Source organism: Thunnus albacares, chromosome 19 (assembly GCF_914725855.1).
Source record: "Thunnus albacares chromosome 19, fThuAlb1.1, whole genome shotgun sequence".
In the NCBI taxonomy this organism is placed as follows: domain Eukaryota; kingdom Metazoa; phylum Chordata; class Actinopteri; order Scombriformes; family Scombridae; genus Thunnus; species Thunnus albacares.
This window is the reverse complement of record NC_058124.1, coordinates 8,986,343-9,009,527: the sequence shown is the minus strand read 5'-3', so window position 1 is coordinate 9,009,527 and position 23,185 is coordinate 8,986,343. Positions and strand designations below refer to the sequence as shown.

General features: G+C 39.7%; 1 protein-coding gene across 6 annotated transcripts in view; it reads right to left on the bottom strand.

Moving 5' to 3' along the window:
* Nucleotides 1–23,185, bottom strand: part of csmd2 (CUB and Sushi multiple domains 2) — a 271,384-nt gene that overhangs the window by 123,526 nt on the left and 124,673 nt on the right. For all 6 annotated transcript variants that reach the window (XM_044335073.1, XM_044335072.1, XM_044335069.1 and 3 more), the window contains 7 exons: nt 19,461–19,573; nt 17,396–17,473; nt 14,174–14,261; nt 13,010–13,134; nt 9,287–9,408; nt 6,820–6,923; nt 4,647–4,759 (listed from right to left, as the gene is read on the bottom strand). In XM_044335073.1, the coding sequence (XP_044191008.1) occupies nt 4,647–4,759; nt 6,820–6,923; nt 9,287–9,408; nt 13,010–13,134; nt 14,174–14,261; nt 17,396–17,473; nt 19,461–19,573 (743 nt within the window). The remainder of the gene's footprint in view (nt 1–4,646; nt 4,760–6,819; nt 6,924–9,286; nt 9,409–13,009; nt 13,135–14,173; nt 14,262–17,395; nt 17,474–19,460; nt 19,574–23,185) is intronic.

The following is a 23,185-nucleotide window of genomic DNA, read 5'->3' as shown; positions in this document are numbered from 1 at the left end:
GGAAATAACTGAAAGGATATTAGCGACAAATGATTCATTGAAGAGTTCATTTTGGGTTGACAGCACAGGGTAGGTTCTACCCTTCATGACATCAGAATCAACCAGTTGTTGTTGTTTTTCTATTGTCTCATCACGCACTTAAATGTACAATAATTTTGTTTGCCAGAAGTCTTTACTGTGTCTTTATCTTCCCAAAATATTACTCACTAATCTTGTACACCTTACTTTCATCCGTCTCTCCCTCTCTTTCGCCATGCAAACACATCCTTCCCTTTATTGTATGACAAACGTTCTCTTGCATCGGAAGCTGATGTGAGCACTTTCGGTCACAAACCCGTCCATGACCACCCTTCTTCCTTAAAACCACACACGCCAATTTCATTATCACAAGATTTATGCATACCTCATTCTTTCCCTTACTCTTCTTTCTACTTTTCCGAGGTTGCAGATTGCAGATGGGAATGCTGAGGCATCCTATCGAGGCATCCGGATGGGGCAACACAGAGCGCAAATAAGCTCATCCATCCAGGAAATGATGGCAGGGCCTAATACGATTTTAAATCGCACCAGGGGTGATGCTGGGTATAAATCCATACTCAGCCCTAATGATGATCATCATTTAGAACGCATATTTAGAGCTCACTGCTGTTTGGATGTATGGCTATCCTGAGGCAGCCTCATTCACAAGACAACTCATTGATCTTATATGGAAGTCACCTTTAAAAGGGGGATGCTAAAAGCGAGTTTTGAGGTGAGCCTCAGAGAGGATTAAGGGGAAAACGTGCTGACGTGCTGCAGTAAGTGTATTGTTTCATTTCCATGTGCCCGTGTTTCTATGTTACTGGTAGCATTTTTGCATCTAAACCCAGTTAGTTTAGCTACATTCTTCATCACTGCGGCTATTTATCCGCTATATATTTAAACTTACAGTAGTTCTGCTCAAGCACTCAGACTCCAAAGGTTTCTCTGGGCCCCTGCCAAACTTGACCAGTGATGAAATGTATAGCCGCATGTCATCATTTAACCGCTGGCTTGTCAAGGTGGTGCCCACCAAATGACGTGGGCTTTGGAGATAATTGGCGGACTTTCTGGGTAAGACCTGGTCTGATTAGGAGAGACGGCATACATCCCATGTTGGATGGAGCGGCTCTCTTATCTAGAAATCTGGCCAGGTTTATTAGTAGACCAAAACCATGACAACCCAGAGTTGAGACCAGGTGGCACAGTTGCAGTCCTGCACGCTTCTCTGCGCTTCCATTAGAATAGTTACCCACCCAAAACCCCATAGAGACTGTGTCTGCCACCTGACCACTTAAATCAATTCAATTAAAAGTAACACCACCACTGCAATAGTACAACAAAATAGGAGAATTAAATGTGGACTCTTAAACATTGGATCTCTGTCATCTAAAGCTGTATTAGTAAACGATCTAATATCTGATTATCATATTGATTTATTTTGTCTTACTGAAACCTGGCTGTGTCATGAAGAATATGTTAGCCTAAAAAAAGTAGAATGGCAGGCAGAGCCTTCAATTTTCAGGCCCCTCTCCTGTGGAACCATCTTCCAGTTTGTGTTGGGAGACAGACACCCTCTCTAAAGTTAAGAGTAGACTTAAAGCTTTCCTTTTTGATAAAGCTTTTTAGTTAGGGCCGGCTCAGGCTTGGGACTTGGACCATTCCCTAGTTATGCTGCTCAAGGACTGGACTGCAGGGGGACTTCCCATGATGCACTGAGCTCTTCTTTCCTCCTCTCCCTCTCCACGCATTTGTGTCCCATTAATGCATGTTACTAACTTGGCATTTCTCTCTAATAGTTTTGTGCTTTCTCCTCTCACAGTATTTCTGCCTCTGGAGCTGTAGAATCGGGATCTGTGGTTGCGGACCACCTGCTGTCCCTGTGGTCCTGCTAGACACCCACTGCTACTATTATTATTATTAGTCATATTTTTTATTAGTTTTATTGTTGTTATTGTTGTTGTTGTGCATCTCTCTCTCTCTCTCTCCCCCTCTCAACCCAACCAGTCAAGGTAGATGGCCGCCCACCCAGAGCCTGGTTCAGCTAGAGGTTACTTCTTGTTAAAGGGGACTTTTTCCTCGCCACTGTCGCCAAGTGCTTGCTCATGGGGGGAATTATGGGTCTCTGTAGATTAAATAGTGTGTCTAGACCTACTCTATATGAAAAGCGCTTTTGTTGTGATTTGGCGCCATATAAATAAAACTGACTTGACTCGAAAATGAACCACAGAAATGTATAAGATCCAACAGACACATTAGCTGGAGCAACAAGCAAGCAATATGACAGTCACAAAAATACATACATACATATGCAAATGCACACTCTGTTTCATACCATCACTTGTTTGTCGCTGCGACTGCAGCAGACACACTGAAAAGCTCAAATTGCCTACAGTTCTTTTCCCGGGTAAGACCTCACTGTCTCATGGGTCCCTACAATTAGAACTTTAGGGAAAATGGAGACAATAAATAAGAGCCCTTTGATGTGTGTGTACATTAGTGTGTATATGTGTTTGTCTGTTGGTGTATAAGGCTATATGGTTGTGAGCGGATGTGTGTGCCTCTGTATATAATGTGTATAAAAGATCAAGCAAGAGTGAAAGAAACAGCATTTGATTCTCATGAATAAGGGAAGAGATGTAATGGCATATTTGTTGCCCCTGTCTGCATGACATTACAAACTCATTCCGAGCATTGTAATGGGACTCAAACTCACATCACTGTCAACAATTACACTGCATCTCCTAAGACCTAGGATGACAAAAAGACTTTATTTAGTCAAATTTATTGGTATAACCCAATATCACATGAAATATCTCAATGGTCTTGAGACATTGGGCAGGCCCACGTTTCCACCAGCTCTTTAGAAAGTGAAAATCAAAGCTGGATATTTGAAGCAACTATAACAAGCAAATCTAATTTTATGACTACAGGCCAAATCACACTGAGCAACTGAGCAGTTAAGTTAAATTCAAAAGTACCAGCATGTCTTACCAGTGGGTACCCGGCCTACTCAAGCACTGACATTAATATTTTGTCAACGTTTTGCAACTTTCAATAGTAAACTATTTAAATCATGCACCTCAGGCTCTAAAAAAATCATACAGCAGAAAAAAATACAAAAAACAGAAACCTCTGTATCCTCAAGAGTAACTCTAGCCCTGAGGGTGCATGCATAGGTGTAAATAAATCTAAATGATTCAAATCACATGAGCTCAGTGTCAGTACACAGTACTACGTTGATTCGATTTAGATCAACACGTGCGTAAATGCTGATTTTTTTTGCAAGCATTAAAATTTCAGTTGAAAGATTTAGGCCACAGCGGAGTGTGTGCAACCCACCCTCCAACGCATTGGTAAGGTAGGAGTGTGTGTACTGGTATGACTGTGTTTGCAATTACACTTGACGATCAGGCTTAAAATACAAGTAATTGAGAATGCAAATTAGATTTTGTGTGCTCCTATCTGGGAGGTAAAGTGGTTCAAAGCGTTTCTTCCCCTTCATTAAGTAGAACTCATTGTTTTAATTACACTTTGGTTCAGCATACTGCTCCACTTTCTCTGTTATTTTTACTGATGAAAAATAAGCATCTGTGGGCAAGGGAAAAGACTCGCTGTGCTTCTGAGAGGCAAACAGCGGACTTATCTAGAGGAAGAACTCTGGCAATCTCCCCATAACCACATACGTACACACAGACAAACAGAACACACACACAAACTCACAAAGTCTCTTCTTTTTATCTCTGCTTATCTTTTACACATGCATGCACTCGCATACACATATTAATTCACACTTGTTAAAGCTTAAACAAGTGTTCATCCACAAACACAGACACACACACACAAGGTTTGGGGAATAATTCATCAGTTAATTACTGCGGGCTGATCAGTGGGCAATCGACTTCCTTGGAACAATTTGTTTTACCAAAATAAGTCCCTTTATTTCTCTGCCTCTTTAGCATTCAAGGCATCAAACATGACACAAATATCTAATCTAGAAGCATAATTTGTACATAGCTGTGATGGAACCAGCAATTTCTTCCACTGATAGTCAGTGCCTGTTAGAGCATAAAACAACTCACCTGCAGCGCTCTACTGTGGGTTTGTTTTTTTTTTTTTTTTAAATTGAGTATACGTTCCCTTTAATGGCTTTGTAATTTATCATAAAAGTCATAGATGAGATACATTCAGCATGTCTAACCTCTGTTTGAAACTTAAAATCAGGATGATATGAAAAGAGAAGGGCAACAATGTTACAGTTGAAGTAAATGTGTTCTGTCAGTCACTGTGTGTGCGGGGTGAACGACTAAAAAAAGATATTTCATACTTTTGTGTTCATCAAAAGTTTGAATTTTCACCGTATGACACCTAGACTTACTGGTTTCTTATAGACTGTTTCTGTGAACCTGCATCACATTAACTTTGAAATGTTGAAGGATCATTTTAACTTTCAACAAACGGTTATTTCGCATGGGTCTGTTTTTATATAGCTTCAATTCTTGTGATGTTGCCTGAGTGTAAGATAAGTTGGGTTCCTCAAACAAGTCAAACAGTCCGTTTTAAAATGCAGCCAGCAAGGCAAATCATCTCACTGACACTGACAACCGGAATGTTTCAAACAACCTTACCTTCATAGGACACCTTGAAGCCCAGGGAACCACTGGTGTCGTCTGTTTTGAAATTCAACCACATCTGGTGACTGGTGCTAACCACGAGATCTGGAGTGGTGGTACCAGACAGGCTGAAAAGAGACAAGAGGACAAGTTTCTTACAGGAACCACATATTTCTTCAAAGATAAGTCTTGTATGTACTAAATACAGTGAACTCTGTGTCACTTCAATAGCCAAAGGCCTTGTTCCCACTGCATCATTAAGAAAAAAAAAAATTAATGCAACTTCAAGCAGCAAAAAAAACATCACCTTAAGTTATATATTAAACTATCTCACTTTCTTCATCAAAGAAAAAAAGTGCTCTAAACTGTTTTAGGCAATTCCAGGCTGTGAAACATTTTTTTAATCCTAACCCTCTAATTCAAAACGGTTGGGGACAAGAAAGTGGAAAATGAAGGCAAGATCAGTCAATGCCACAGAAGTAATTTAATCCTATTTGAATAGTAATTCCACCCAACTCTAATTAGGAAGTGTATAGCTGCAGAGTAAGTGATTAAGGGTTCTAATTTTAGTGATGGCACATGGAAGATGGTGGGAGTAGTAAGGAGGTAATGTCTGGATAGGTGAAGTCCATGCTTTTTTTTCCTTTCCTGCAAAAGCAGCCTTTTGGTAATTCAGTGAGTTTCTATGAACTTGACTATGTGTATGTAAGAGGGGAGATGCAATATGGAGTGTGTCAGGAAGCATGACAGCGCACTTTTTATGTCCGAGATTATGAGACTTTACCCTTCTGTTGTCCTTGTCTTGAACTATTTGCATTCCTTTCCCAAATGTTTACCGACCCTTTTTATAGATAAGTTGCCTGATATCCCCATAGAATTGCACCAAACTGAATGACATTCAGTGTTTACCTTTCGACTTTCTTTCTTATTACTTTGGTATCTAAAAACACTAGTCTGTGGTATGAATGATTCTCATCTAATATCCAAGCTGACAAATTTGCTCGGTGTGCTATAATTTTCTTGCAAGCTGATTACTATCAAAAACATTATCTGTGTTGGAAGCATGTTTTACATAGTTTGTTTGCTTATGGAAAGTATGTTCTTCCCACATATGGACAATATTTTATCTGTGAGATTCACACCAAATTGTTCTCCTCCGTTGTCAAACTGTCAGTGCACAGTTACATTCAAGTGAAGGAAAAGAGGGGATTCGATTGGTTGTGACTCATAACCTATTAACCGCCACATTTATAACTGTGCTGCAGTAGGATCACATGCTGCTGACCTTAAAGTTCCAAGAAATAATTCCCTACACCCTGTAAACGCTTGCCTGCACCACTGATTCACAAAAATATAGTCCTGAGTTAAACTGTGCTGATAGCTGCAGTATATTCTTCGGTCCTAAATTGTTCTAGTTTGTTTGTGTACAAGAGCATGTCCTATCTCAGTGACAGAATTGCTCACTCTACTTTTATATCATAATGAAGTCCATAAAGGATGAAGGAGTCCTTAATTCAATAGATTAGGTTATTTTCTGTGTGTGTGTGTGTGTGTGTGTGTGTCCTGAGTGTGTACAAAAAAAAAGCAAGCAAGGAAGACTTTCCCCTCATCAAAAAGCCCTCCTCCACAAACCTCTTCCTCATTTATCTCCAACCTCCTCCCAGTTCACACCCGGGCGAGGCAGCCTCGCATAAAAATTGATCCATATAAACTTTATTAAGGTGGTAAATTTCAGCACAATTAATAACAACATCCTGTGAATTGTTATGGAGCATCTGCTTGCGCAAACTCCATTAGAGGGCATCAATATGCAGTTCGCAATGCTGCACCGCATGGCTGTGATCTTGTTTTTAACATTGAAAAGAGTGATGATTGACACTGTGGTGCAGCATCTATTTTTCATGCACTACTGCATCAGGTGGTGATGAAATGAAAGAGAAACAGTGTAACATAGGGAGCAGGGCTGGAGGGGAGAGGGAAGAGAGAAGGATACTGCCGGGTGTTGGGAAGTGGAGGAGGAGAAAAGTCAAGTGTGACAAAAAAGAAGAAAGATGAAGAGGAAAGAGAAAAGCAAAAGACAGAATATGATCTCATGGAACATAAGAGGTATGAAGTAAAAGTCAAAAGAAGTTACGAGAACAGAAGGGAGATTAAAGGCGAAGGGGTGGAGGTTGAAGGAGTCACTCACACGTGGAAGATGGTCTTCTGGTCTCCCACCACCTCGCCGTCTCCCACGGTCAGGGTGTCATAGCCTCGCTCCAGATCAAAATCCTCAAATGTCAGCTTGATCACCTAGACAACAGCGGAGACATTGCCGAGGCAACCGTAAACGACAGATGCTTGAACGTTCCTGACACCACGTGCAGGGGAGAGACCCCTTCCCATCTGTCACTTTGCATCCCTCCATCCATCCATCTATCGTCCATCAATCTCTTCTGAACATTTATTTGGCACGGTTCCATTCACATCTATGTAACAGCTGTGTACATTGTATGTGAGGCGTCCCGTTTTTGCTGCTATCAATTTACTGTCCTCATTTTTCTTTTCTTGTAAAATACATACCTTCATGAAATCTCACCTATTTGATTCTGATCACAACTCTTATATATATTCAGTTTGTGTAAATCATCAGCTTTGGTCGGAGTCGGAGTTGTGGTCGACACGTACATGGTTGCGCATGTTTATTTCGCCACATCCAACTTCCAGTCTGGTGATTATGAACTCTCTCACACTAATCAAATATCTGATTTCCTGCCAGACTGTCTGCATGACCCCTACTCTTTGCTCATCGAATCGGCAGGTTGCAGATATCTTTGTGGCCTATTTAGACAGACTTACAATGACTTTAACCACATCAGGAGATGTGGCAGGAGACTTAAGGTCATCCAGAAGGTGAATCTATGCATCATAAAAGTGACACAAAAGTTTAAAAAGATTTATGTATTGGATTTCAACAGCGAGGGAAAAGAGAATTGACGCATTTCATCTCATTTCTATGCTGCAGGTGAAAATGTGAGAGAAAAGGAGGAACAAGGTAAGAAAAATAACAAGTGAGCCCTAACTAAAGGAAGCAAGGTATAAGCCAGAAAAACAAACAAGGTTTGATTATGATAGCGCAAAACTGCAAAATGTTGATTAATAACGACAAAAAACTGGGTAATATGAGAGACTGAAATATAAAAAAATAAAAAGCAAAGCAAGGACTATCTTTATCTCCTATTTCAAATTGGCTGCCACTGATTCTTAATGTTTTCAGAGGGCTGAGAGAGCAAGGCCTAATGAAAAAGCTTATATAAATGCAAATTGCATTCTGTACTATGTTAAACCCAGTGCCTAATGAAAATTGCCAAGGTGGAGAGAAGAGATGGATTGTGTGTAGGCAAAATAGGTCAGATCACTCGATAAATAGAGTTTCATACCACAAATTCATATCCCATCTGCCAGCCAACAGGTGAGACAAAGAAAGGGGGGGGGGGGGGAGGGAAAAAAATAAGATAACCATATATACTTTATGTTGTTTGCACTCTCTGACGGCATGTCTGACATTTTGGTTGTTTCGGAACAGAGACCCCAGTGTCCCTGACACTGACAGATAAACACTTGAAAGATCGTCAACTAAAACCAGCCACATTCAGTACCCTCAGGACATTATGATGGTGACACTTGACAAAAACCCACTTTAGTCATGATGTCACAAGGCTGGATTTTGGTCTAGAAAAGCTGTGTCACGTCCCACCGACCTCCCATTGCAGTTCCGCCTTAGTCTCCTGCCTGACCTAATGTCTCCTCTCACTGGGCCTATGCGGACGGGCAGAAATAGAAGCCCATTACATCTCTAAACAGAAAGAACAGCCTCACTCCATCTTCATCTGGACCAGACACAGAGCGAGAGACAGCCCCAAAGAAGCGTTGTCTGTTTCAGCAGGCTGCCCACCGGGTAAACCCAAGGGTGTCTATGTGTGTGTGTGTGTGTGTTTGTCGGTGTGTTTGTATGCATGCGGGCAAAGGGTGTGTTTGGATGGCTGCGGGTTGTATCTGATTACCCCTCCTGTCTTGCCTCTCACCTCACATAGCCTCTTCTCCGCTCTGCGCAGTGCAATAAGAGAACAGATTTGTAAAACCATTTTGTTTGAGTTCAGAGAAGGATATTTGGCAGGCAAGCAGCTGGGTGGCCTTGAACACAACTCCAAAGTCAATGGTCTGAACAGAGTGGATATGACACTTTCATGATATCCTCTGAGTATGCTCTTAAAACCTCTCCATTACTCTTCTGTCCTTTTTTACTCTTCTTCTCTCCCTCACCACAGGTGTTTCTAACAACTCTCTTTGTCTTCTGTTGGCTCAGCTCCAGTATTCTTCCCCCCCTTTCATGTTCCTTATCTCTCACATTTTTCTATGAGAGAGCTTCTGTCACATGGTGTGTTGAACATCCCCCAAAAATGTCCTGTAGCAATTATCAAAAGTATAAAATGAGTCATGGGTGTCAGGGAAGAGCTTCCTCCTCCTAACAGGTGCAAACACACCAGTCAACTGCTTTTCAGTTTTGCTGGCAGCTAAACACACCACTTAACACACCCTTGGAAACTGGCGATTACAGCAGCAAAGCCAAATTAGCACTCTGCGGTGTTGCTTAAATCCCACGTTTAATGACTTACCTTAGATGTGTCTGTGGCTGTGATGACCCAAGTACAGTTAGCGTTGTTGTCGTACTGGACCGGGTAGTTCGGAGATGTGATCGCACCACTGGGTCCTCTCAACTGACCTCCACACATTGGTGCTAAAAGAGAAGACAAAGGAAGAGGCAAATGTTTGGTCAAAGACACTTTATACACACAATTTCCCATTTATAAACCACAAAAGCTTCATCACTCTCATTCTCCTGCCCAACTCTGGATTGAATGTTATAACCACAAGTCACAATGCTGTTTGGCTGCATTTTGTGCCGATTCATTTCTCAACCATCTCAACCTCCATCTGTTAAGATTTTCAAAAAAAAAAACCCTGTAGGGGCGTTCAACACTTGCAACTCAATCTTAAAACACGGCATGGATAGCATCCTAAAGTGCATCCTAATGAGCAGAACTGCCTGGCACAACTGTGTAACCAACTGTGTAGCCATTCAAAATGCATTTGTTTAACTTTGATTTCTTTAGTGTGCCTGGCTGAAATGTAAGCAAACATCACTTTGGAAAGTTGAAGCTGTCTGGCAAGTACTTGGTAATAAAACCATCATCAGATTATAAACCAAAGAGCCATCTAAACTAATTCAACTGCAATGCACCATTTAAAAGCCCGACTTGCTAGTTCCCTGTGCTACAATGAAAACAAGACAAATGACATTTGTTTTTTTTTCTTCTTTCAAAATACACTTGGGCAGATGTTAATATGGTTGTGTACCCGAGTATCGCCTATGCATCAGAGACCCAGTCATGGAAAATAAAAGACACAAAATGCAGATCAACTAGCACACCTAGATATTTTTTACTGAGAAGAAGAGGTGACAAGTTAACAAATCATGCTTTAAAAAGGACAATGTGACTTTTCTAAGAGGCCCGAGGGTCTCTGCATGGCAGAACTGTTAAACACCCCTTCAAATTAAAGCTGAATTTCTAATGAGTATTTTAAGGGAAGTGAGGGTGTACATGTGTACAGATGTGGGGGGATAACCTGAAAAGTATTTGAAAGGGCCTGAACCAGCTACCCTGATTTTAATGAGTTACGTCTAAGAGAGGTCCTTCGGGTGCCGCGGCCCAACTCGGTGGCTCTGTGCTCCACCCCTCTAACACCAAATCACCCCTATTAAATTGTAAAAAGAACTTTGGTGAAGTTAAGGGGAGAATAAAGTAATTAACGTGAGATGTGCTGACAGTAAGGGTGACCTTAATGAAAATAATACAGTACAGAGAAAGTCCACTAAAGCTATCATATCCACTCCTATTTTTTTTTTTAATCATGGGGATCACATTGCCTGATACACCCCACCCTGTCTGTTCTGTGACAGACATGAAAGTGCAGCAGGCTAAGCAGCAATCAAAGACCATGACGAAAAAGAATTGCAACAGCTTGGTGTGACCAGAAGGACGGTACGAGCGAAAAAGGAACTGTGAATTTCATTTTAAACAGAATGAATTTGCAGCCAGAGATGACGGTTTTTTTTCCTGTGCTAATGATAGTGCTGTTCAACTTAATGATGACTAATGCTAATTTAGGATACAGATCTTCAATTATTCCTGGATGATGTTTAATCTTCATTTAAACAGAGTGAGGCAGAACAAAGGCACAGCACCAAAGGTTAAATGAGGATGATGTAATGCAATATTCTTAAAGGGCAATTTCACTGACGTTTTTGTGCGTCTTATGTCAATCTTGAAAGTTTCTTTACATAGAACAGAAAGCCGACTGAATGTCATACTATGGCCTGCGTTTAAAAAAAGGCTCTATTACTTTTTTTGTGTCAGTTTCTTTGTTCGAACAAAGAAAGAACATATGATAAAAGTGTTCATCACTCTGTTTGATGTCATAAAACACAAAAATCATCCTCTTGAGATCATGCCCTCATCCCTTAGTGCCATGATTTAATTTAAGCACAATTGGATCAGTCCAAGACAAAAGAAAGAATAGGGGAACGTGAGGAAAGCTGGGTTTTTGAGAGCACATGTAATGGAGGGGGAGTAACAAAGATTACCTAAAGGTCACGTTAAAGGAGATAAAACGCACAAATGCTTAAGTGAGTACGTTAGGAGAATTAGTTTGAGATTAGTGTCTTCAAAAAGCTTATGAGTGGGCAAGTAAGGAAACTGGTACAAAATGGTACATTCACCATTTAGCTCAGACCAAGAACATAAACAAAGTTTTTTACTAGTGTTTTACTTCATAATGTCAAGACCTTTCTTGTGGTGTTATTATACTCACATACTGACATTTTGATCAATTTGTCAAGAATAAAACTGGTCACTCTAAAATCAAGTATGACTAGACACAACACCAAAATAAGAAAATCAAAAAGCATTTCAGTTAACTTAAGCAGTCTTCATGACTCACATTAAAGCTGTAGTTTGTATATCGCCTTGTTGTTACACTACATAATGTATGAAGCCATTCTTCTTTAGTATACCATTGTAACAGTAACTGGTCCCATTATTGGTATGTCTATTTGAATAAAGATGACGAATGGCTGAAAGTAAGTACTACACAGGTCCAAAAATACGTGCGCTGTCAAGTGACCTTCTTGTCATATAAGCTGTTGCTGCAGAATTGTTTGGATTTATTACTCCTGAACTTTTGGAGTTATCCCTGAGCACACTGCAATTACAGGACCCTTTTGGAGTAATGACCAAGCATTTAGTGCTGTTAAATCAATGAAGCAAATAATCAACCCCCGTATCTGCCAATTTTAAGGAGGAATGACTAGAAAATGACTTTTGCATTGTCGTTTTATGCGCACTTGATGTTCTTATATGTACTGTATTGTATCTCTACGTGAGTTATACGCCGGTGAAAGACACGTCGCCATTATTATCTGCATTAATGGACGATAAAGTTTCTTGATTCTTGACGATTGATTGAAAAGTTTTTGTTGGCTGGTGTCGGATACTTACTTGACTCTTTCCCTTATTTTGCTCCCAGTGGTGTCTGAACACCAGTCGGTTTAATTAAAAATACCATGGCTCATTTATTGCTACATAACATCACAATCACAAAGTGTTGCGCTGATCAAAGTTACTTCATTTGATTATTTTGTCATGGCTGTATTGAGTGTTTTTGAGATTGGTAACGACACTTAGAACCAAGAATATTTCAGGTTATTTTAATGGAAATGTGCCTCAGTGCACATGTTATGCATTTCCTTGATTTTAAATGTCATCTGAGATTAAAAGTCATTACTGTTTACCGCTTGAAACTCAAAAGATTCCCCACCAAGACACAATCCGTTGCTATAAATTTTGTAGTTTAGTTCTATCTTCATTTTCTTTTGTTAATATTGGTATTTGTAGGTATAATTTCAGTTCATTGAGGCTGAAAACTGAGGAACACATGGACATGTGGAGGACTGTGCAGGGAGCCTGACCGCGCTTCCTGTCTGTCACAAAAAGGGTTAGAAGTGAGGAAGACATGACTGATGGGAAGCTCTATGCCAGCATAGCTAAACAGCAGGAAGTAAAAGGGTCAAAGTCAGGCCAGTGAATGCTGAATCAATTATATAAAAACAGAGGAATGTACACTGAATGATCGAGAGACAGACAGCACATTCACAAGCAAACACGTCAACATCAGGGCACCTTCGTAAGAAAATAGAAACGGAGGTCGTTTAGAGACGACCTCCATTTCACATATGAAACACATATGCGTAGATGGTCGACCGGAATGTCAATCCTTACCTCTGCAGATGGGCCGATCATCACTCCAGCCTACATAGCTGTCTGTCACTCTGAGACAACTGATGCTCTTTGAGCCCTGCAGTTCATAACCCTCGTCACAGGAGAAATGGACTGTGGCTCCTCGCCTGCAGTTGGATTGCATACAGAGAAAATGCATCAGTATCACAAACCTCTTCTGTAAAAACCATTATTCAGCTGTGGGAGTGCAGATATGGTAAGAGTAAAAAGGAAAAAAAAAATGTTGATGAAAAATACATATTGTATATATTTATATATATATTTTTAACTTCCTAGCTGCATTTTGGGAGACAAATGTTACCAATTTGTCTGTGTTATGGTTGACCACTGTTAAAGGCAATGTCTCTGACAAGAATGAAGCTCCATAACCCCACTGGTAATATTACCATCCCACAGAGGCAGCCTATTAGTGGGCACTGACCCAAATGGGAGGATATTTGTTTTGTTTTAGTGTACACATTTCTCTATTTGGTTTGGTTGCAGTGGCTTTATGGAGCATCATAATGGGGAATGTGCTGTGTTGTTTTGATGTTTGAAAACATCAGAAGTGTGCTGAGAGATAATTTTGGGATAAAAATATTTAAAAAGCACAGATTCAAAGACGTGGCGGTCTTGACATTGTGACATTCATTGACTAAAGATGGTTGCCCTTTTATTACAACAGTAAATTTAAAACATTTAAAAACAAAAAGAAGAAATATAAGAAGAAACACTGAAAGTAGAAAAGACTAATTCAGAAGATTATTATTCAATCTTAACATAAGACAACTGAACTGAAGATGAAATACTACATGAAATGTGGAACAAAATCTTAATTGCTAACTGTCAGAGCTCCCTCATACCACTTACACATGTTAATTAGGCCTTGTCGATTGAAATAGACAACTGAAAGCCTTTCGTGGAGGGTTAAATTTACTTCAAACAAAAGAAGTCATATTATGAAAAATTAGGTTAATGAATACAGTAGCTGCAACAAAGTTCAGAAAAAAACACCATTCACAAACCATATACCTTTAAAATGTAAAGCTCAAGCCAATGACCCTGGTCAGTGGCTTGTATATCTATCTATATTGTATCAATCGGTCTGTTCTTGTTCAGGACTGTTTCATTCACTTACTGTTGCCACTTAATTGTTGTTGCTTTTACCTGAAGTCTGAGCCTTTTCTTTTTCCTCGATCTGGGATGCCTGGGTCTGGACACATGTTGTGCCCCTGTGCTACCCCCATCTGAGACACTAATAGAAAAACAACAGAGACAAAAGTAAGTAAAGGAAAACACATACTGTTCATCATAGGAAAGTTTAAACAAAGTTGTTTATTCTTGCAAAAACTTACTGTTTCACTGAGGTTTTTAAATAGATTGCTTTCATAATGTGGTTGTACAGTACCTGACCAGTCAGAGATGGCTTAGGTAAGTAAATAGTTAGTGAGGACAGTCACATCTAACAAGCCAAAGTTTTTTTTACTTTCTGTTCTGGTCAATAGTCACTTAATACTGCTATATTATTACAGAACAAATATAAAAATAAAAAGGTTGATGAGTGGAATTTAATTGTTGTCATTATTGTCACATGACAAGTGTTTTATGTTTGCACTGCACTGTTATTCTATAGATCAACTCATTTAGCATACACCTTGACCATTTACCTCTTTAGCAGTTCTTACCCTGTGCATTTTATCTGAGAGCACAACCCCTGCGCTGCTTTGTTAAATTACGTCACTGTGTGCAAAACAGTGGAAGGTAAAGTGTCACAGGGGGTCAAATAAACTTTGTCACCGAGGAGAGACCATCTGTCTGACTGTGAAGGGTCAAAGGTCTGCAGGGCCAAATCAATGTGACACCTTCTCATTGGCGAGGGTTCCGGTTAAAGACAAGACAGCAATGGATTTAAAACAAGGCTCACTGGTGTCAGCTGTGGTTAGCAAGGAAACGGCCAGAGGATGTAAGAGTTATTGTTAAATAATCAGAAGATAAGTAAACACAATTATCACTTGCTGAGGTCTAAAGATCATGAAATATGCACAACGTTGAGAAGTTTTAATTCATTTTACAGTTCATGAAAATAATTATGGACTCTGAATGGAATTTTCATTCGGAAAAACATCTTCCATAATGTGACCATCATTCAATTAGTGGTCACAGGCAGTCAAATAATGTGGAAATAGAAAGGGAAATGTAAAAATGGAGGAATGTAGAGGATAATAAAAAGCAATAAAGCACTAATGAGAGAGAAGAATAAAACAGTTATTTTTTTCTGAGAGGAAGAAGGAACAAAAGTGACAGATAGAGTGAGGAATGGAAGTGGACAAAATGAACTGTAAATGGCCTTGAGGCAGGATTACCATTAATGCACTTCTTTTTTTTTTTTTTCTTTTCATGAGGTTGTTCTTAAACCCTTTGACAACCATCTCTCTCTATCACTCTTTAGCCAGGTGACACATAGCTTCCAAGTTGTTAATGTTACAGAAGTTCAAATAAAACTGCATGGGATAATGAACAGTGAACTCAGGCAGAGGGTAAGAGAGAACAAGGGCGAGAAAGACCGCCATGGCAAAAAAAGAGTAACCAATGCAATTACTGCTGTCCATTTGCTATAAGAACTGCATCTCTAGCACAGACAGCGTGTCCTTTGTGTCTGCACCTCTTCCGACAATCAGCGTTCACCCTTTTCTCTGGCCAAGGAAGAGAGAAAAATAACTTTTAACCCTTTGAACTCGGCAATAGAAATGGTCTGCCGGTGCCTACGTTGGTATTTTTGCTTATTGTTATTGTCATTTCTTAAAATTGTCATTGTCATCTTAAAATGCTTCGTATCCCTAAAATCTGTACAACCTATGCTAAAAGGCTATGTACGTCAATAAGCCATAATGACTGATAAAATTATTTAAACTGTATCATTAATCAAAAAAATAAAAAATATAAAAATCTGGCCTATGCAGTCGGACATTGTTGTTTAACGGAACCGATGCTCAAAACGACTGACTCAATCCTATTTCTCTCAATCTCCCTCTGACGTGAACTATCGACCTGCTTCTCTGCTCCTCTGGCACCGCTTCACTTCGCTGAGCCACTGTGCCTTTTCACCATGTTTTGCACCGCATATGACGCAACATAATGATGTCTTCAACTTGTGACACGAGCACACAATGTGATGATGTGAAAGACGGGAACCTTCGTTTTCGGCTTCAAAAAGAATGAAAGCTCTCGCTGGTTCGGTTTTTATTTTAGATCCTTTTAAACAAGATTATGCAAACAAAGACCTCCCGTGGCCAATTCAGGGCCGCCTGCGGGAAGTCTGTTTTCATAGGGTTAAATGACTTTGAACAACAGTTGAGACAGGAAAAGAGCTGAAAAGGGCTGTCTGGCATTATATTCCACAGATAAGACACACTAGTTGTGGAGACAACCATGGTTAGATGTATTTCAGACCAATAGCACTGACATATTCACTGTCTCAAGGTTCTTTTACTTATATTGAGCCTTGAATTCAATATTTCTTTAAAAGCGTCTCTACAAAGGTGGAACAACCGCACCATGGTGAGGCAATGCCACTTCTTTACAATGTTGTTTCACTAGTAGGAATTTTCTACAGTCATGTGAGAGCTCATCTGTTGTACCAGGAAGCTGAAGCAGATGAACAAAAAAGGTGTTGTTGAGGTGTAGAAGCTTGTCTGTAATTGGTGGTCTCTGATTCAGTTGTTACTGCAGCTATACTCACTGCTTAAATTTGGGGACTTAAGCTCTTAACGGCGTTACAGACTCATGTAACTATAGCCCCTGCTTTCACTCTGGTACCAAACTTACTCTTGAATTAGTCACTGCTAACATTAACATGTGTTAATATTTAAAACATTTTCAGTGTTAGAATTAAAAGTACATCTACAGAAACTTCTCAAGCAAGAGAGAAGTTTTCTGATGAAGGTCCCAAGTGAGAGGAGCTTTCTATACCTGGTTCACCCTGCACCAGGTCAATCTCAGAACACACCTCTATGTTTCTATTATTCTCTTTTAACTTGCATTAGCTTATTTTTGGGCCATATGGGGACAGTGGAAAGAAAATGATAACACAACACTAACATAATATTACTTGTTAATTTCATATGGTGAAATTGTTAGCAAATAGTTGCTAATTTGCACATCCAGCCGATATAGATCAACACATCACGGTAGTGTTTCTGGCCATCTGCCAAAGTATATATTAAAGTAAAGTAGAGTATATACTTTACTATTAAAGTTAAGTATATATTTACGTTCTTTTTAGATCTGGTCCAGTCTCCACTAACTCCTGAGGAAAGTATCTGTCTCTTAAGCATCTAAATGCTCCACTACGTTTAGGGTTAGGGGTTAGGGTGAAGGTTTGTAACTTACACACTGATATCTTGTGGTGATTGTCTTTGCTTGGTAACATCTTTACACCTCTAGACTTAAGTTCAGTCATCTTCTTCACTGGAAAGAGAAAGAGAGCAGAGAGACGTATAAGACAGCAGGAAGTGCAATAATGACACCCACTCATACATTTCAACAGTGGCTAAATGTCTGCAACACATACAATATATAACATATAGTATGCCATACACCATTACTCACACCCACTCCACTTATGTACAGTGTGGGTTTAATAAGCCGATATCACAATAATGGCAAAGTCCTGCAACAACTCTCAAATAAGAAAATTACCTTAAAAGGACCTACAACATACATATGTTTACTCTTAGTCCATAAATGTGATGAATTTAGTTCACATAGATAATATAAGTGCAAGACGAGAGCTCAACAATGTGCAATTGTGTGCAAATGAAAGCTGTAAGAAATAACATTATTATTAGATTATTAGAATTAGAAGGCAGGGTAAACAACTCATTTCTATACAATAAATAGATGAGGTTTAAATTATTGAGTTTGATGATAAATGCAGAGAAATTTAAAAAAACAAAACAAAAAAAAAAAACAAGTCATCATCGCAAAGTACGACACTCATTTAGATGCATATTTATTCACCAATTTCAAAAACACCATCAGCATTATCTGTGCTCCTCTTCACACTCATTCTATTTAATTACTTTGATGGTCCCTGGCAGTGGAACTTTACTTGTTTTGCACAAATGTGTTTTCATCCATTGCTCAATTTTAGATGCATTGTAATTCAAAGCTAATCTGAGTCATGAGTCAAAAGTCTGTTTATCACGTACTTGAAGGGAAAATCACAATTAAAAAAAAAAAAAGCTCTTTTCAGATGTGTTACCCTGATTACCAACGCAGGACAAAAGCTATAATCATGTTTCTAGTAAGGCAACTAAGCAGTGAGGTGCAGCGGTCGAAGGTGTGGGGCTGCTTCCTGTGCCCTGTAAAATGAAGATTATTGAAGAAGAAGAAGAAGAGGAAATAAATAGAGCCAATTATGATATTCAATCAGCAGTCACTTCATCACTCCAACAAGCTGTTCCTCTGGAATCATGGGAACTGTCATGATGAGAATGGCTGGTGGGGGGTGGGGGATGAAAATAATCTAATTAAAGTATTAAGTCTTCCATTTCTCTCTGATCTTCTAAACATATTTATCTAACATTGAACCTATAATCCCACAGGCTCACTGCCTTTCCCTTTCCATACTCCCCCCCCCCCCCTCCTCCTTTCTTATTTGTCTCTCTCCTCCCACCGTCTCAGAAATTTCCAGCGGGTGGCTGGAGGTGAGATCCTTAGAGATCACCTTTTTTGTGGACAAACTAATCCTTTTTCCCAGCTCATCCCTACTCAAAGCTGACCCTTGAACCTCTAAGAGTGATGGGACCACAAATGGAAGCACTGGAGAGAGGATTTTGTGTGTGTGTATGTGTGTGTGTGTGTGGCCTGTGTGCATGCATATGTATGAATGTAATATGTGCCAATATTTGAAATATTAGAATTAGGTAGATCAAAATTAAAACTATCCAGACATGATATCATATATTTTTCTGTCCGGTTTTATCTTGGTGCAAAATGAAAGGTACGGTAGCATAAATGTGCTCAGCAAATTTCATGGCAATCTGTCTCTTACATTAAGAAATATCTTTTGACACAAAGTTCATAGGTTCATATGGGCTGAAGGTGACAACAGGAACGCTCACGGACTGTCCAGAATGGCAAGGATTCATCCACTCTGGAGCACAGATGCACTGGGTAAATTTAATTGCAATCTGTTTTTATTTTATTACTTGGATTATTTATCATTTCCTCTGTACAAGTGGAGATTTTGGTCTGATTCTGGCACTGGAGAAAAGATCAGTGAGTCACCATAAACATGGAGATGTATCCTTGCTTGGACCAAGACTGAAAATTAAAATTCCATGGAAATCTAGCCTATTCATCTGCAAAGCCTTCTGTACAAAGTTGAACCCGGCATCTAAGATAGTTGGCAATCTGATCATAGTCCTTTAAAAATCTCTCTAAATCTTACCTTGGTACTGAGCGCTGAAACCTCTCAACTTGTGGTTGCCATCAGAGGTAAAATGCAGCCGAAGCCAGTTCTTGCTGCTAATGATGGGTGAGGGAAGGTTGGGGCCCGTGAACCTGTAGACATAGAGACAGAAAGAAGAGACATAAGTGTGTTAAATTATTAGCACATGAGCATTTTAGCATGCAAATTGGAACGTAGCACACCGCAAATTGCATATATAGTTAGCATATCCTGTACACTCATAAAAGAATTGAAGGTTAAAGGCTAGGCATGTACCTATCTGTAGCACGAGTATCAGCACTAATACACTTCCTTAGTACATGGACTCTGTCTCAGATCATTTCCATGTAATTCTAGTTCTAGTTTGTCAAAGCACAGCCTGTTGTACACCATAAGCCTGTCCCTTTGGTTAAGGGTTCACTGAGAACATAAAAACTAATTTCTCTATCATCCTTCATTCACTCAAAGTAACTTTTCTTATACTTCTGTATTGTGCCACACCACAATTATGCAATCCATTATATTAAAGTTAAAGTTAATAAAGTTGAGCCCATAGACAGACGATATATAAGCTGGCAGAACCTGTCAGTCTTCCCAGTGACTGTTTTGTTTGTCTATGGTAATTATACAAATGTTTTAAAATTAATGTGGCCATGCCATAGAGATGTTAGAATGCTTTAAGATTTATTAAGGATTAAGGGAGGATCTAGTGCTCAAGGGGACTGTAATGTTAACGACGCTTAAACCAAACTGTAGCCCAATAAAAAATGTGACCAAGAAAGACCAGCATTGGCATTTCCAGATAAAGGCCACTCCATTTATTACTTTGAAGAAGGAATAATGAATTACTCTTCACAAACACTTGTTCTCCCTGATCTGTATGCTAATGAGGGTCATTGCTTACTAGGCACTTCTTTAGTTGTTAAAAGACATTTGAAGACACATTGGGCTCTTTTTTTTCCCAAAATAGGGCGCAGGCGCAGATCCGAGTCTTAGTTCCTGGCGTATGGCACGTGTGGGTGTGGCCAACATGTTTTTGCAATTTTCTGGACCATCAGCACTGGCACACTCTGCACTCAGCCAGGCGCAAGGTGGAGGAGACACTGAATACGTTATTAGTGAGAGGAATGCGTTATGCGCAGGTGGAGTTGGGGTGGGCTTCAATAATGACCAATCACGTGAGCTACTCTAATCCCCAGCGACAGGTGAAAGTGGGGAGAGAGGGTGAGTGAAAGAGAGAAACGAGTTCACGTCTGTGAAACACCAGAAGTTCCAAAATACACATTCAGCACACTCTGGATATAAATGTACATCAATACAAATATGCTGACGGTGGTAGAATGAAATAAAGCTGATGTGTTCTCATGTGTGCTGCAGCTGCTGGCATACCAGTGCTGCCGCTTATTTTGTACAAACAATTGATATAGGATCATTTATATATTTAAACTCTGCAGTTCTTCTCCTCCTCTGCATATTCAAAAGTCCTCATTTATGCTTTTAAGTATATACATTATCCTTCAATAAACAGACACAAAAATCAGGTTTGGAAATTTGGAAAGTTCTATCAGAGTTTAGTCCAAATATTTAAACGATGAATGAAGGTATCCATGCTGTGCAAGCTGTGCGTAAAGTAAGCAGGGCTATGTTCAAACCTGTTTTAAAATGTTTTCACTAACATGTTTTATTCGTTCACAGCAGGATGGTGATGTATGCCTACTCTGTTTAGGAAGGAGTCCGGTTGTCAGAGGCTATTTTATATCCTGATTATGTGGATACATGTCCATGTGCAGAACTGACTGCTGCAAATATTTTCATATACTTGACTGTACGTGGCAAAACTGAAAGCTCACCGTAATGATCGAGTGAATGAACAGAAGTTCAAACTTTTATTTAATAAAAATGTCTGGACAGATTTGATGGAGCTCAGGATAAACAGCTGTGTTACTTCAAATTATTTTACTGTTAAAATAAAATGATGATAAAGTGATGCACAGCCCCTCTCTCAAATCAGATACTGTAGATGAAACACACATATTATTCCTGCTGCTATGTGATGGCTACAGCTGTTTAATAAACATGGAAAAGATCAGACATTCTACAAGTTGTAGGGAAACTGAATCCGACAGAACGTATTTCTGAACTCTTGGTCATCAGATTACACTCATGCGGATGATATCGGTACGAATCTTCCTTAAAAATTAAATTGTGTTTTGATTCCCGTGTCAATCTGCAGAAATGAAAAAAAAAAAGTATATGAAACTGAATGGGGCCAAACTTAACATAAATGAAAGGTGTTTTGTGATTTTGGAGACGTCTGTGTGCGTGCACCTCTGCCAATTGAAGCCACGAAAATTGCCCTGCGTGTGCGATAAGAAGTGGTCTGAGCAGGTTTTATCGCAAACACAATTTCATGCCAAAATGAGCACCAAAATTGCACTGCGCCCCCTCATTTGCATAAACACAGCCTCTGCTGCACCTCTCCTCCCACGTCGGTGCGAGTGCGCTCCTTTGGTGCCCAGAAATTACCAAACAGGAAACAGACGCACAAAAAGTAGACTTGCGCCCTGGGAAAATGGCATAAAGAAAGCGTTTGGACCACCGCTGGCCTGGCACCTGCGGGAAAATAGAGCCAATCATGTTTTATCTTCAGACACACAAGTGCGCACACACACACACAAACACACATATAGTACGTGCACCTATATACTCACACAAGTGTGTCTAAATTCCAATTCCCCCCCTGTAAATTACATTCCCCCGACTGTGTCCACCTCATTGCGCCACCACATTCTGAGGTAGAGCTCAACCCAGCTCTCATTAATACAACTGGAAAAAAAAACAGGCAAAGGAAAATTTGGGGATTAAATAAATAAATAAAACTGAGATATAGACTGGGGGAAAAAAGGTAAGATCCATTTTGCAAACCAATAACTAATCTGCTTTGAATGCAAAAAACATTTTTTGTGTTTTCATGAACAAAAACAATAAAAAAAAAAGTATAGAGCTTGCACCAGGTACTATAAAGTCTAGTGAGGGTGTTTGGTAGAGATACCTAAAAGACTGCCCTGTTAAGCTCTCTGAAGGTCAATTAAAAGCAAGTGGGTTTCTGGATGTAGACAGAATTAGCTGTTATTTTGATAAAGACAGAACACCCTTTGTTTATAAAGTAAGTTTTTTGCTGCAGTGGGGCCGCTGCCTTACCGCAGCACATCTTACCGGTATCAGTTAAGCTGAACACAAACTCAGCAGAGGGGTCAACAGGGGAGACGGAAATTAAATGAGTGGAAAAGAGAGTTTTTTGGTCAGAAGGTAAGCGAGACCGCGAGGGAGGATGAGACAATGAGAAAATGAGAAAGAGAGATGGCATATCAAAATGTCAGTAACTTGGCTTTAGCTTCCACGCTGCGCAGCAGACAGCCAGGGAAATGGAGCGAAATGGATAAAAAGACAAAGTGTTTCACTAGTGAGACCTACATTAACTGCCTTACCTCTCTGTCCTACAGCTGTTTACAGCTCCTGGCCATCATCCCCTCACTGGTAAATCAGTTGGACTACTTATGGCATGATTACATGTGATGTACCTCAAACCTTTTTTTAACAGACTTATTCTAAGCTATCGTTATTAATTAAACAGTAATCTTTAAGCCACAAAGGTTGAGGTCAGGGGGGCTTGTTGGGCCCTCATTTCCTCATCAGTGGGAAGGAGCTCATTTTAACACTACACG